At 50.6% G+C, this 14,459-nt stretch overlaps 5 protein-coding genes across 5 annotated transcripts; 2 read left to right on the forward strand and 3 right to left on the reverse strand.

Annotated features, from left to right (window-relative positions):
• Nucleotides 1-248: 248 nt before the first annotated feature.
• Nucleotides 249-1,181, forward strand: FIESC28_11654 (uncharacterized protein; the record flags this gene model as incomplete). The annotated part of the gene is made up of 3 exons (XM_031165774.1): nt 249-549; nt 655-1,072; nt 1,121-1,181. The coding sequence occupies 3 exons, from the start codon at nt 249-251 to the stop codon at nt 1,179-1,181; spliced, it is 780 nt and encodes a 259-aa protein (XP_031010167.1).
• Nucleotides 1,182-1,330: 149 nt separating this feature from the next.
• FIESC28_11655 (uncharacterized protein) lies at nt 1,331-1,942 on the reverse strand (the record flags this gene model as incomplete). Its single annotated transcript, XM_031165775.1, has 2 exons — nt 1,331-1,591; nt 1,646-1,942. The coding sequence occupies 2 exons, from the start codon at nt 1,940-1,942 to the stop codon at nt 1,331-1,333; spliced, it is 558 nt and encodes a 185-aa protein (XP_031010168.1).
• Nucleotides 1,943-2,503: 561 nt separating this feature from the next.
• FIESC28_11656 (uncharacterized protein) lies at nt 2,504-6,213 on the reverse strand (the record flags this gene model as incomplete). Its single annotated transcript, XM_031165776.1, has 4 exons — nt 2,504-4,288; nt 4,342-4,572; nt 4,626-5,873; nt 5,932-6,213. 4 exons carry the CDS (start codon nt 6,211-6,213, stop codon nt 2,504-2,506), a joined length of 3,546 nt encoding a protein of 1,181 aa, XP_031010169.1.
• Nucleotides 6,214-7,031: 818 nt separating this feature from the next.
• On the forward strand, nt 7,032-9,117 carry FIESC28_11657 (uncharacterized protein; the record flags this gene model as incomplete). Its single annotated transcript, XM_031165777.1, has 5 exons — nt 7,032-7,436; nt 8,015-8,362; nt 8,458-8,729; nt 8,776-8,891; nt 8,945-9,117. The coding sequence occupies 5 exons, from the start codon at nt 7,032-7,034 to the stop codon at nt 9,115-9,117; spliced, it is 1,314 nt and encodes a 437-aa protein (XP_031010170.1).
• A 1,463-nt stretch (nt 9,118-10,580) lies between these two features.
• Nucleotides 10,581-12,402, reverse strand: FIESC28_11658 (uncharacterized protein; the record flags this gene model as incomplete). The annotated part of the gene is made up of 2 exons (XM_031165778.1): nt 10,581-11,609; nt 11,962-12,402. 2 exons carry the CDS (start codon nt 12,400-12,402, stop codon nt 10,581-10,583), a joined length of 1,470 nt encoding a protein of 489 aa, XP_031010171.1.
• Between the last annotated feature and the right edge of the window lie 2,057 nt (nt 12,403-14,459).

Genomic DNA, 14,459 nt, shown 5'->3' on the forward strand with positions numbered 1-14,459 from the left:
AAAAGCTCTGGCAAGGTAAAGAAAGTCGTAGGCAAGGAAGGGTATATCAGTAAGCTCCAATATCCCCAACGATACAAGGGTCCAGCTTTTCCGCCAGGGTCTTTACTTTATCCATTTCATCTCCACCATAACCCGTCCATCCATCTTCTGTGTTGTGTTGTCTTCTTCTCTTCTTTATTCCTTTCCGGCCCATCTCCCTCAAGGTTGACATTGATTCGCTTGCGCCATTAATTCTCATCTCCGCCAATATGCGCTTCTCATCGTCTACTGTTCTCGCGGCTCTGCCCGCTCTGGCTGCCGCCCAAGACTCTCCCGTCGACCAGTACAAGGCCCAGTTCCAGAATGTCATCGGCCAGTTCGCTTCCTACATTCCTAACCCAGGCCACCATGACCCCGTTGCTGCCGCCGAGGCCAAGGCTGGTTCCATGAGACTCAACGTCTTGACTCTGGAGAACTGGAAGGAGACTCTCTACGAGCCCGTTGCCGCTGGCGCCACTACTCCCGAGGAGTGGTGGTTGCTCGTCTCTGGTGGAAACAAGACCTGCTATGGTATGTTTGATGATCTGCGATACAATCGCGACCCTCTATGTGTTATGCGACTTGTACTTGTCGCAATATCTGGTGGATTGACCTCAAGCTAACGTATGATCAAAGGTCGATGCGGAACTGTCGAACAGGCCTTCAACGAGACCGCTGCCAAGTTTGCGCTCCTCGAGAACACCCCCCATATGGCCTACTTGAACTGCGACAACCAGCCCATTCTGTGCAACTCCTGGTCTGCCGGCCCTCCTAGCCTTTACATCTTCGATGTGCTTCCCGAGCCCGCGCCCGTCGAGATCTACAGCAAGAGACTCAACTTGACCACCACCACCTCCGACACTCTGGTTGCTCTCCAGGCCTCTGGTAGCAAGGACGAGTTCCATCGCCATACCAGCGCTTGGTTCCACCCCACCAACGGCAAGCTCGCCGAGTATGGCCTGGCTATTCCCTTCGGTTACCTTATGTGGGCCATGAACCTGATTCCCAACTGGCTCTTCATGCTTGTTGTGTCCTTTGGCAGCCGCGCCATGATGTAAGTTTTCCTTGCCCACCGATGATCCATGATGCTAATGTTGGATAGGTCTCGTCGCATGCAAGGTGCTCCCGGTGCTCCTCAGGCTGGTGCTCAGCCCGCCCGATAAATTGATGCTAGCAATTCCAGGCAAGGTTGATCGGAGCCATATTCAGTTGGTCGATATCTAGTAATAAGTATCGAGTTATTTGAGTAGATTCAAAATGTATCATGACTTTCGTACGAGCTCGTTATGGCGTTTGCGGAGTGACCTGTAATCTATGATTTGTTCTCGCAAGCTGCTTCCACGTGTTTGAGACCGTCGATAACTTCGTCGCTTATTTGTCCATTGGAGAATTTGCCGTATCGTAGATCGCTCAGTGCACCTACAGTTTGTTGCACAGACTCAAGCAGTGCCGCCTCTTCCTCTTGTAGCTTTTCAATCTCGGCTTCCAGAGCGCCTACTGCACCCTCTAGCTCGGGGATGGCAGAATGAAGAGTATGCTTGGCACTTGCTGCCCCTGACGCATCGCCAAATAGCTAAATATCCGATAAGCAATTTTGATCGAAGCCGTAGTTAGTGAAGGCACACACCGCGCGCTCTATTTCAATTTCAGCGTCTATGTCTTCCCGTTCTGCCTCACGTTTGGCCCGTACGACTTCCCGCCGCATTGCAAGGCCTCGTTTTGCTTCATCGGCGATGTTTTCGGCAACTTGGTCCAGAACGTCTGCACGCTGCGCTTGCAGATCTCGAAACAAAGATCGAACTTGCGGTGACGATTGTAGCGGCCGAGGGAAGAGTGCCTTGAACTGCTCAAGTGTTGTGATGGCGGTCAGAGTTGAAGGTTGGATAAGGTAATTAGCCAGGAGTTCTGCTTCTGTAGGCGCCATCTTAAAGTCTCCAAAGCCAGTGCGGTCGAGAATACCAGGTTCGAAGTATTTGCTGCTGGTAGATTAATGATACGGAAAGTGCCCTGTGGTGGTAAATGTAACCAAGACGCGATGAGAAACCCAAGCGCGTTAAGTGCCCCACCACCTCCTTCGCTTGGTTAATAAGAACAGGGGAAGATAAAGACTTACATGAGCCAAACGAATCTACCTGGAGCACATTCAATACTATAATATCACGATGTGATACATCGCGGAAAAAACATCAACTTGGTACAATTGTCCAAGGCGTCTTTTGGCCATGAATAGGTGACAAAATAGCATATCAAGTTCATATTACAAGGCTTGAAAAACAATATGTCCTCGCGGCATCCATTTGACAGCCTTATTCTGTCATCCAAGCATTGTAGTTCTCGTGAGTCAAAACATTATACCACAATCCGTTGTTCTGTATTGATCTCTACATAGGTGTACAAAACAAATGAGGTCATTTAGCCACCTCCAATCGAGTTTAAAGCAAAATAGCCGCTGAATCAAATAACTTTTTATATCTCAAGATCTCGCTTAGACCTTGGGAGCTCCAGGTGCAGCTGCAGGAGCACCGCTACCACCACGGCCACCAACAGCACCAACAGCCTCGAGCTGAGCGGCTGTCAGGTTGACCTCAGGCAGTGGTCGACCTCTTCCTGTAGGCCAAGAGATGAATCCTGTCTCGGCCAGGAAATGGAGGAATCGCCCGACATCCGTTCGCGAAATACCGTATCCAGCGCTCTCATCGATACCGGTCCAGTGCTCAGCATCTTCCTTAAGAATCTTGACGGTGTTTGAGTCGTCAAGTTCAGGCGCTCTGGTGTTGGCGGGGAGATCATTGACAACGAAGTGGTACAAAGGCATGAGAGCGAGCTGCTCCTGATCCTTCTCTTGTCCACCGGCTGTAACATAGCTCTCTAGCTCATCCACCCACTGGCTGTAACTGACCTCGGGGGCTTTGTAACCATAGTACTCAAGGCTGGACAGGTACTCATTCATTCTCAGGCGAGGGTGACCAGTGATATGGGCAACATGAACACCGCCTGGTAGAGGGTTAAGTGCGCAAGCCACGACAACGTTGGCGACGTGGTTAACAGGCACTGCGTTAACTGTGTTGACGATGCGAGGACGGACACCAAGCTGAATTGAACTTTTGAGCATTCGAACGAGAAAATCGTCCGAGTTCGACACACCAGTCTCAATATCACCCAGAATGTATCCAGGTCGTGCAACTGTACCGCGAAGACCCCTCCTTCCGGCCTCACGAACCAGCTGCTCCGAGACCCACTTGGTCTGACCATAACCCGTTCCAAGACCTGTGCGACTGCCCATCATATCATCCTCCTCAGAGATAGCACCCTGACCGGTGCTGATCTGCTTGTCAGAGAGGTTGATATAGTGCTCAGTGTCAAGCACACTGGTTGAGCTGACAAAGGTAAAGGTCTTGGGCCTTCCTTCGTTGCAGAGCTTCATGGCGTCGATAGTAGAGTTGACGTTGGCGGTCTTCATATCCGAATAACGCTTAACCCAGTGGACAGCAGCGCCGTTATGAATAACCACATCGACAGTTTGAGCCAAGTTGTTCCACACGGATGACTCTATTCCAAGGTTTGGTTGACCCAGATCACCAACAACGCAGCTCAGGCGAGGCTCCCACTCATCTCGCCACATACCATAACCCTCGAGCGAGCGGCGGAGACGAGAAAAGGCACCCTTAGGGTCCTTGACACTTCGAACATGTGCGATCAGTTGAATTTGACGACTGGTACGCGAGAGGATATCCTTGATCAAGTAGGCACCCAAGAAGCCAGTAGCGCCGGTAAGGAAAATAACAGGCTTGGCCTTAGCACGGATGGTAGACGGATCGGCGGACTGATACTTCGAAGGAAGGCCCTTGAGTAATTCGTCAAGGGATCGGGCATACTCGGGGTTCTTGTCTTCCTCTGACTCAGTAGCGCCGCCCCTGAGTTGCTTGTCGATCTGGGCACTGAAACCAGCAAGACTGGGATGCTCGTACAGAGTGTTGATGGAGACATTTGCACCAATTATCTTTCGCACAGACAAGAGCATTTGCTGGGCAAGCAAACTGTGACCACCAAGGTCGAAAAAGTCATTCTGAGGAGCAATGGTCTTTGCATTAAGACCAGGGATAAGTTCAGACCAGTTTGTGGCAACTGCTTGCTCTGTAGGAGAGAGGCTCTCCCAACGCTTCAGGTCCTCGTCGGTGGCATCCTCGGTCTGCTCTGCAATATCAGGGAAGGGCAGATTAGGCTTGTCGACCTTTCCGTTGGGGTTCAGAGGAAGCTTCTCCAGGGTGATCTGGCAAAATATTAGCTACTAGACCACTCCACAAGATCATGCTTGAGACTTACATAAGTAGTAGGAACCGCATAAGCAGGCAATCGACCCTTCAGGTGGTCACGGACCTCAGTTTGCATACGTCGGAAACGCTTAAAGTAAACCTTGGTAGGTCCGATATCGGTCCCCTCATCCTCGACGTCTTCCAGCCCTTGGACCTTGAGGAACTTGGGCCACTCATTCAACTCAGGGACGATGTAGCTGACGAGGATTGGCTCCTCGTTCTTGTCTCTTCGCACCAGGGTCTGTCCGGGAGTTAGCAAACTGGCTTATTAGTGCATCTGTTCCGCGAACGTACCTTGCAGTCTCGGATCAAGGGGTTCTGGCTGAGGTTGTTGTCGATTTCGTTAAGCTCGATTCGGAAACCACGAATCTTGACCTGATCATCAGCTCGGCCGGTAGCCTCAACGTCACCAGACTCAAGGTAACGTCCCAAATCGCCTGTGCGGTAAAGACGATCACGGGGAACATAATCCTTGAGTCGAGGGTCGTCCTTGCTCAGGTGCGCGTAGGCCTCAACCCACTTGTTTGGCTCAACAAACCACGAGCTCAGAAACTTGTCCTTGGTCAAAGTTTCCGCATCTTTGTATCCCTCGGCAAGACCAGCGGCTCTCACGTAAATCTCACCAACTTCGCCAACTCCGCAAATCTTGTTGCGGTCCTGGCGATCGATGACCAGAAGCTGCACATTCTGCATACCCTTACCAGCGGGCACGGTGTTACCGAGAGAGTCCAGAGCATTGGGGTCCTTGGAGTGGCTTGGGATCTCAAAATAGCTGACAGCTCTTTGCGTCTCGGTGGTTCCATACATGTTGACGATGTTGGCGTTCTTGGCGAGCTTTCGAAGTTGTCGACAATCTCTGGTGGTCAGAACATCACCAACAAAGAATGCCCTATCGAGCGATGGAAACTCGGCAGTTGCACCTCCAACCAGGATTTGACCCATGGCTGGTGTCAAGTGAGTGACGGTAGGCTTGTGCTCTCGCATCCATTCTGCAAGCTTTTCGTGCTGAATGTCCTCCTTGGAAGGTACGAGCAATTGACCCCCTAAGAACAACGGAGTGAAGATATCCCTCTGCACTGGATCATGGGCAATTCCTGATAACATGGTCACCCTGGATTCGGATGACAAGTTGAATCTCTTGGCCATCCAAGGGAAGTATCTGCAGAGACTGTAATGGCGTCCCAAAACACCCTTGGGTTTGCCTTCCGAGCCACTGGTAAAACTGAGTGTAGGGTTATTGTCAGGACCAATGACGACGTCAGGACGAGATTCAGATCTGGACCGAACTTGAGCAAAAACATCAACCCCGTTGACCTCGCCTCCAGCCAAGAAACCATCATCTCCGATCCTTAATGAAGGAACTTCGGTCTTGAGGTTTAGCTCTTCGTCAATGTATCTCCTGACGAGGGGAGCAAGAGGTCCAGCTTCATCAGATGCCTTTGCGATGTTGACCAAAGCACAAGGTTGAGCAACCTCGAGATAGATCTGTTGTCTGCTAGGAGGGTATAGAGGGTCAAGAACTGAGAAGGTAGCACCCGAGGACTTTTGTATTGTTAGCAATTTGTGGCTAATGTGCTCTGGTAGACTATAAAAGACTCACAAGAGTGCCCATGATAGCCACAACCAAATCGACAGAGCGATGAGCCCAGATCATAACGACATCACCAAGCCCAACCCCATTCTCGGCCAAGTGATGCGCCAACAGGTTAGAAGCTTCATAGATCTGCTTGTATGTGAACCGTCTCTCAGGGGTGTCTGAGGTCTTGGTTTCTACTACACAAGTCCTCTCTGGATGTGCTTCTGCATTTCGTGCAAAGTGTTCAACGATACTGCCATCATAGGTCCAGTCCAAATCGGCAGTGGGATCGGGAATGTTAGCCATGATGAAGAGCTGCCTGAAGCAATGGCTATTATAAGAGGTGTAACGAAGTCAGGCAAAATGTTTGGGAGCGAATTGATGTTTTTTAAAGGTGAATAAGTAATTCACTGCATGCACGTTCAAGAAACTTTTTGGTGAGAGGCGGCGTCCAATTGACTCACGTCAGTTCCAATGCGTTTGCGAGATCGGCCCAGCGGGGGCTTTTCCCCAGTGATTTCATGTCTTGAGAAAAGTTAGAGAGCCTTGGAGGGGTAGCCTTACCTCCACTAATACCTAAATATGACTAAACCCACTTTAGACTTGTTCTCTTATCTTATCGTATCCAGCAAACCGGGTCCTATTAAACGAAGAAGGGGCTATCCTATGTCCTGTCGCGTCGTCGCGTGCAGTAAAAAAAGAAGAAGGACACCCCCCTGTTTCCTCATTAACGCGACTAACTTAGTAGGTACTACCCGTACTTTAGTAGATTGTACCTACCGTATCCGTACCCATGGATCTTACCTTACCGTAATTGTTGATGCAAAACTAAACCGTGCTCCATGTATCAACCTCTTGTAATCGCTCTCATCTCTTCTTGTTCATTGATTTCACACTTGGAATATTGTCAGCACTCATCAGAGTTGTTCTATTGAACTTAAACGGGACAAAGCATAATCCATACTTATTCAGAGGGTATCCGTGCTTAGATCAACATCTTCTTGTTGTCCCTTCTTTTCTTTCCCCTTGTCTTGTCTTCTCTTCTCTACCCTTTCTTGTAACTTCAACTCTTCTCTTCTCTTTCAACACTCAACAATCACATCACAACCACAACCGACATCATCATGGCTCCTGCGCGTCAGCAACCGGCGCCTCCGCCTTTTAGCAAGGATGAAAAGGTTCTTTGCTTTCATATGGACATGCTCTATGAGGCTAAAATCATGGACGTTCAGCAAGGTGAGAAGCCCAGTGATGGCTACAAGTATAAAGTCCATTACAAGGGCTGGAAGAATACCTGGGACGACTGGGTACTAGTTGACCGCATCCGGCCTTTTGATGATGAACACAAGGAGCTTGCGGCACAACTTCATGCGCAAGTGAAGCATAATATTCAACGAAGCACGAAACAGCCCAAGAAGGGCCTTAGAAGTGGTGCCGAGTCTGCTAGAGTCAGCGAGGAGAGATCGGGGTCCGCTACTGTTCAAGGAGGTAGAGGAGGCAGACGAGGAAAAGATTGGGAACTTGAACAGGTAAGAATTCTCCCCTCTTTGTTCTGACCTACTACGTTGTTCGACCGCCTTTTACCATTTATATGAGTGCTGTTCCCAGAAGTTCTGGGCTGTTGTTACATGCATGTTACGGTCGAGTTGGCCGTATTAAGACTGCCCAAAGGCTGTGGTGTCTGCACTTCGTTACCACCCCGTAGCTGGAGAGTTTGCGGCTGTCAGAAACTTTGGGTTTCCGTCTAGCTAGATATATGAGGCCACATCAAAAACTAAGGGATACTTGTTTGCGATTCAGATCTAGTATTGGCCCGCAGCCTCCCTACTCTGGCACTGGCACACTCATCCCCCATATTCCATTATAACCTGTCACTGCTGTGCCCTTCTTCAAACATCAGAAGCTGCCGCTTTGCCAGGCATATTTCTGAATTCTACTTTACATATTCATTCCCCTCCGCACCTGCTAGTCGTGCTCTTTCCCTGAAGATTGTCAACTTCACATTTCTTCACCATAACACTCCCCCCTTTCCCATTGATATCTTCCCCCAAGTCCTGGGCTTTCTCTCAGCACGATGCAATCTCCCAGCAAGCCACCTGCTTCGCAGAGCTTTCCCATTCCAAACACGCGGGAATCTCCTGAAGAGACTCAATCTAGCGAGTCTGTCGATTCCGGCGAGCCGTCTAGAAAGGTCTCGCTTGAGAGCATCCGCGAGCCCAAAGACCCCCTCACAGCCCTCCCTTCAAAGAAGCATCGCTATGTCACCGATTCAGGCAAGCTTGTCCAGGATAACCGCTACACTGTTCCACTCGCCGCCAATGTCGAGACTAAGCAGCCTCGTCGAAAGCCCCCCAAAACCTCCAAGACTTCCAAGACCTCCAAAGCCCCCAAGTGTGGTACCAAGCGAAAGCAAAGTCCAAGTGACGAGCTTGGACAACCTGATGAACTAGAGACGGTAGATACCTCCCTCGAGTGACTCTGACCTTAGCCTTGCCCAATTCCACTCTCATTTTCAGCAGTCGTAGCCATCATATGCTAACTACTTTACAGGAAGACTCCTTTCACAACAAGCCCATGATCAACTTACCTGTGCCTGATCACATTCAAGCGATGCTTGTAGATGACTGGGAAAATATCACTAAGAACAACCAACTGGTTCCCCTCCCTCACTCCAAGCCAGTCGCCAAGATCTTCGAGGACTACCTTGCCCATGAGCGTCCCCATCGTGAGGAGGGATCCTCCAGTATGGATATCTTGGAGGAAGTTGTAGCAGGTCTCCGCGAGTACTTTGAGAAGGCTCTCAGCAGAATCCTACTCTATCGGTAAGTCTTATTCCTAATGGTCATGAGTCATTGCTGACTTGCCCAGCTTTGAGCGCCACCAGTACATGGAGATGAAGAAGCTGTGGGAAAATACCGAATCAAACCCCGAATACACCAATGTCTGTGACGTCTACGGTGCTGAGCATCTTGCTCGATTGATAGGTACGAGCGCCCCTAATTTTCTTCAACTTTCTTCCACTGACTTATCCTAAAAGTGTCTCTCCCTGAGCTGTTGGCGCAGACCAACATGGACCAGCAGTCCGTGTCACGCCTCCGCGAAGAAATTGGGAAGTTCAATGTTTGGCTGGGACGTAACTGCGAAACCTACTTCGCCAATGAGTACGAGACGCCGGCTCAAGACTACATTGACAAGGCTCGCAGCTTCTAGAGGCCCAGTAGTCAAGCCCAACTCGATGTTTGATGCACGGTCTCCATGGTCTTGACTTTTACAGAACGGTCCTATTGGCCATTCAGAGCTGCGAGGTGCACCATGACACCAGAAGGTAGACGAAAGATTTTGTTATCGTGACCCTTTTTGGGGTAGAGAATCACGATTGGAGTAATGTGATACTAGTACGTCGCTGCAGGATATGATGGCTTGCGTCGTCTGCATTCTTTTCTTAACTAGTATTGTATTCTTGGTGTTTAGGGTCTCAATTGTCAGAACTTGTATTATTCCATTCATGCTCCAGAGAATCCGTGATCGATGCATCTTGAGTAGTCTTTCCTTGGTTTATTTTGATCGTGACTCTATCATTCCCTCCGAACTGCCACCATGTTTTGTACAAAGGTCATTACAGTATAGTACACATTCCCATTTATTCTTTCCTTGGTATCGATTTCATTTCTCTCCCCTTACATTCTTGGCACAGCCCTCTCAACGTAGAATCCAGCATCCGGTGTCCGCGCAGCCTTGACTTCTCTCTTGCTCAGCACGCGGTCCACCTCTTCCACACGGACAAGCTCCTTGACCTTGAGAATCATACCGGCGAATTGGGGGTGCACGGGGTGGAAGACGGTCTGCATTCGACGGCGCAAGCCCAGCGCGGCGAGGACACCTCTTGTGCGCTCGGGAAGACCGATAGCTGAGCGGTGGAGGGTGATGCGGAAGAAAGACATGATTTGTTCGTTTGCTTGGTCGGTCGATGGAAGGAGGAATTGGAGCGCTAGGTCTGATGTTCTGTGTAAGAACAGAGTCGAGTAGAGGGAATAGGATGATAGCTTACCATTAAAGCCTTTCAATTGCACTCGTAGAAATTTCCTAGAAAATCACAGCAGCCCGCCTTTCACGTCTCGTCAGTCGTCGTCAAAGAAGCATGAGCTCAGGGTCGGCGTCAAAATCCACGGAGGCGCCAAACCTTTCCGGGATCGGGACTAATTCCGAATCCACTGGGTCATGTGATTACCCCCAGAACACTTCACTTGATGAACATGTAAGTGGATTAACAAGGGATTCTAGCTAATACTTGTAATAGAAATAAGTAGAGACATTTTCTTATATATAATTAAGAACTAAGAGTTTATCAAATTTATTCGCCGATAGATGTATGATAGTGACATGTTACATCTACTATACTTTACAAAACTTTCAATCAACATAATCACGAGAACAAATTCATCGAATCCATAAGTGTCATCAAATCTATTAGCTTTCTTTCCGTCATAGCTCAAATACTGCCATACACGGCTTGTTCGACCGTTATTGGTCCCAAGCCCTAGAAATTGCAACGCACCACATGGTAACCGTTTGTCTATCTTGCAGTACAAAATGTCGTTCATGACAGGTATCTCATTTCATACCCGCATCATCCCTTTATACTATACCACCCGATTGGTAAAGCTTTTATCCTCTTAAGCCTGGAACTCCTGCGCCTTGCTCTCCTCCCACTTTCCAGGGACAAGAGCCAAGGGGACAATACCAGAAACGTGCATCTCAGGGCCAAAGATCTTGGCGTCGAGGCCGAGCTCCATGGTGGCAGCCTTCATGTTCTTGAGACCCTCCTGGTAGTTGGGACCGGCACGTCGCACCCAGATAGAGGTCTTGTGCTCGATCAGCTTAGGAGCAAAGTCTCGCAGCGCTCGGATGACACCCTTGAAGGTGCTGGCGACGTTGGTGAAGTTGGCGATACCACCACCGATGAAGAGGACCTTGCCCTCCTCGGTCTGAGGAGCGCGGAGGAGGAGGTCGAGGACGGTTCGGGCGTAGTGGTAGGTCTGAGACTCGGTGGGAGCACCAGAGTACTCACCGTAGTTGGCAAGCTCATCAGCGAAACCAGCAGAAGCAATGGCATCAGCGTAGACAACGGAAGCACCACCACCAGCAACCAGTGTCCAGATACGGCCCTTGGCGTTGAGGACGGTAAGCTTCAGAGAAGCACCGGTCTTAGCATCGAGATCAGCAATGTAAGCCTCCTCCTTGGTGAGTTCACGACCGAAGGGAGCAGGGAACTCCATAGGGGGGCCAGCATCGATGCTGATCTTGCCGTCGGCAGAGGGAGCAATGTTGGTAAGACCCAGAGCGGCGGGAGATCGAGCAATAGCCCACTTGACACCACACTCGAAATCAGCAGTCTGGTCGAGCTTGGCAGCAAGATCGAGGAAGTGGACCTCAGCAGAAGTCTTGTCCTCGTTGGGGATAACAACGAGAGGGTTGATCTCGAGGTATGTGAACTGGCAGTCGACGTAGACGGCATATAGGCGGGTGATGAAGTCGACGAGGACGTTGTGAACACCCTCGGGGACCTTCTTAAGGAGAGTGGCAGCGATCTGCTCGTTGGAAGGGTACTCAGCGAGGTCGACGGGGATCAAGAGCTTCTCAGCCTTAGCGTCGACATCACCGACATCAACACCACCCTCGTGGGTGAAGAGAATCCAGTCGCCCTATAGATGGATAGATTAGTAAGTTGATCTTGTTGTTTTGGTAGTTGGGAGTAGACCGGAAGATCGGTCACGTATGTGGATTGCCGTCGGAAGGGTCCGAGAAGGCCAGGGGTTGGCTTTGAATAGTTCTGATCGCGGCATCCGTTCGCCCGTCTCGGTTCAATGAATGATCGCCGATATAGGTACAAACCAGCCCACAATTCGACGCTTGAAATGCCGACCAAGCAGTACAAGTTATTGCAAGCCCCTTCACCCTCATACCTTCTTCATCCAGAGATATTCACTTCGTGAACTTCCAGTCTATCGGCCGATGGCAATCCACATACACAGGGGAAACATGTTTTCAACTTACATCACGGACTGAGTTGATGTTGATGTAGTACTCAGTGTCTTGGGGATGGGGCACGAAAGGCTCAATGAGGAATTGTCTCAAGACACCAGTGGTGTGCTCAACCTGCTGCTCCTTGCCGGCTCGCTCAGCAACCCAAGCCTTAGCCTCAGGCCAGGACTTGTTGAGGGCCAGAAGACCGCTCTTTCCTCGTCGCTTGATGAGCTGATCGGGCTTGGCGACGAACTTGGCGTCGGCCTGGAGAAGCCAAGGGTAGGTGACCTCAGCCTGGTTCAAGATATCGTCAACGTTGGCATCCTCAGGGAAGTGCAGCGAGGCGAGTCTGCTGGGAGGGTTGTGAGTGGTAGGCGCAGGAAGAGGGCTGGCCTTGATAACGGGGGCGCGGGTGAGGTGGTAGTTGAGGATGGCCTTGCCGTCGGCCTCGAGAATCGACTTGGCGGACATTGTGAATTATGAGGAGTTGGTGAGAAACGGGAGAAAGAGTAAGACGGAATGAGCTGGCAAGTGTCGGCTTATTCCTTTTTTATTCAATTCTGGTTGAGGAGAGCGGGTTAGTGTCTGTTTGACGTTTATTCGAGGATGGACCAGCAGTGTCGTCTCGCAAGCGTGCAATCAAGTTGGAAGTCGAAACCAGAACCAATGTAAGTTGGTCAAAATATTGGGTTCAACGACTATCTATACCAGCGCAATGCCAATGCCAATGCTCAAGCGAAGCAAAGCAACTGTAATTGCGACTGGCTGCAGCTCGAAGTCGAGAGTTGACGATGGTCGGCGGGGAAAACGGTAAAGACTCACCACTGCACACAAGCTCAAGTGGGCTGCGACAATGAAGTTGAAGTTGAGGGTTGGGAGGGAGAGGGAGAGATTATGACAAGAGATGGGGCAAAAGGAAGAGGAAGAGAAAGTTGATGATTGCTCAAGACTATGAGAGAGGTGAGAATGGAGGAGCAAAAAGAAGCGGGAGTTGGAGCCAGACAGGAGTGAATAGCTCTCGCTGGTCGAAAAAACCACTGGACCTGAAGGATGGAAGCTCAAGGGGAGGACAAGCGGGTGGAGTCTCAATGGATGGAGGGGTCGGAATGGGAGGAGGGGAGGGGTGACCTGGCGTGCTGGCGTGCTGGGCCTGGGGGCTAGGTGGCCTGGAGCCCGTCCAGTAGCCTGGGGCGAGCGGCGAGCGGGCGGGCGGTCAGTGGGCGGTACCTGGAGCGACAGGGTCGATCAGCGCGTGGCTGAGGTACCTGGGCCCTGAAAACAAAATTCATTGGGGACAGGAGGAAGGGTTCATCCAAAAAAGGCGATGAGAGCTGGACATGTACCGGTACATGGCTCAGGTCACTCCAAGCTGTTGAGGACCTGAGTGGACCAGGGGGAGGCGACCCGACGACACGACAACCAACCTGGTAGCCTGGGCTCTGGCTCTGCATCCATTGAGTTACGTACGTACGACAAGTCAAATTCAACGGACATCAATCGAAACAACCTAACCACCGCCGAAAACCGCAGCGAACAATTTACTCGTTCACGCTAGGTTACCACTTCAAGCGCAACCCAAACCCAATTCTATTCAATTTCCCGAGATTCGAAAGAGCTTCTATCAGTTTCTCGGCCAATTTCGTTTCTTGAGTTGTTTTCTGTGTGCTTGCTTCCTTTTTTGGGGTGCATCTGCGATATCAACATCATCCTCATCATGACCCTGGCTAAAGGCTTCCAACCATTGGATGAGGTTGGCAATGATTGACTCGGGTTCCGGGGAAGAGTGATGGGTTGACCTTGCGGTGAACCCCCATGAGTCGGGTGCGTGCCTCAACCTATGCTCGGGCAAGCCAAGGTGAAGTGCAATGAGTGAGTGCAGTTGACGGTTTCCATTGAGGTGGCTTTTTCTCTACCAATGGTGGTCAGCGCCTGCAGAAGACGCCACCCCCGACTTGGCCTGGTCTAAGCTGCCCGCCCTGCCCCTCCATCCCCCTCCATCTCCACTCCTCACCTCACCTCACCTCATCTCATCTCACTGTATCTCACTGGAGCTATCCCAATCCATTCCACGCTGTTCACTTTGAACCAGCCCACAACTCCCGGCTGGTTGCGGGATCAAGTGTCCATCTTGCTGCATCTATGTCCGATTTTCGGTGGATAGATTTCGAATTTTCAATCGAACTTTCAAGTCTACTGTACACCTCTCAGGCCTAACGAACGCAAGAGCCCCAGGCCTATCTAGTTCAGGCCTACCGGGCTGTCAGTAGTCAGGCTATGGATGGCGATGGGTTCCCCGTTTAGAACTGCAGACCATCTGTGGAACATCAATCGGACAGACCAGGAGGAGAAAGTGGCTTCATTCCCGCAGGTGATGTCTCAAGGTGCAGGGAGTCGAGTTTCATTTCTTCTGTATTGCTCGTACAGTACCAAGCGGTAGGGCTAAGCTCTAAGTCAGTTGTGTCTGCGTGTCTACCCAACAACGATCAATGCCGCCTTTTCATTCTCTATTATCCCTGGGGGGGGGGGGG

Source organism: Fusarium coffeatum (genome assembly GCF_003316985.1).
Source record: "Fusarium coffeatum strain FIESC_28 chromosome Unknown BRIP53273_contig_455, whole genome shotgun sequence".
Classification (NCBI taxonomy): domain Eukaryota; kingdom Fungi; phylum Ascomycota; class Sordariomycetes; order Hypocreales; family Nectriaceae; genus Fusarium; species Fusarium coffeatum.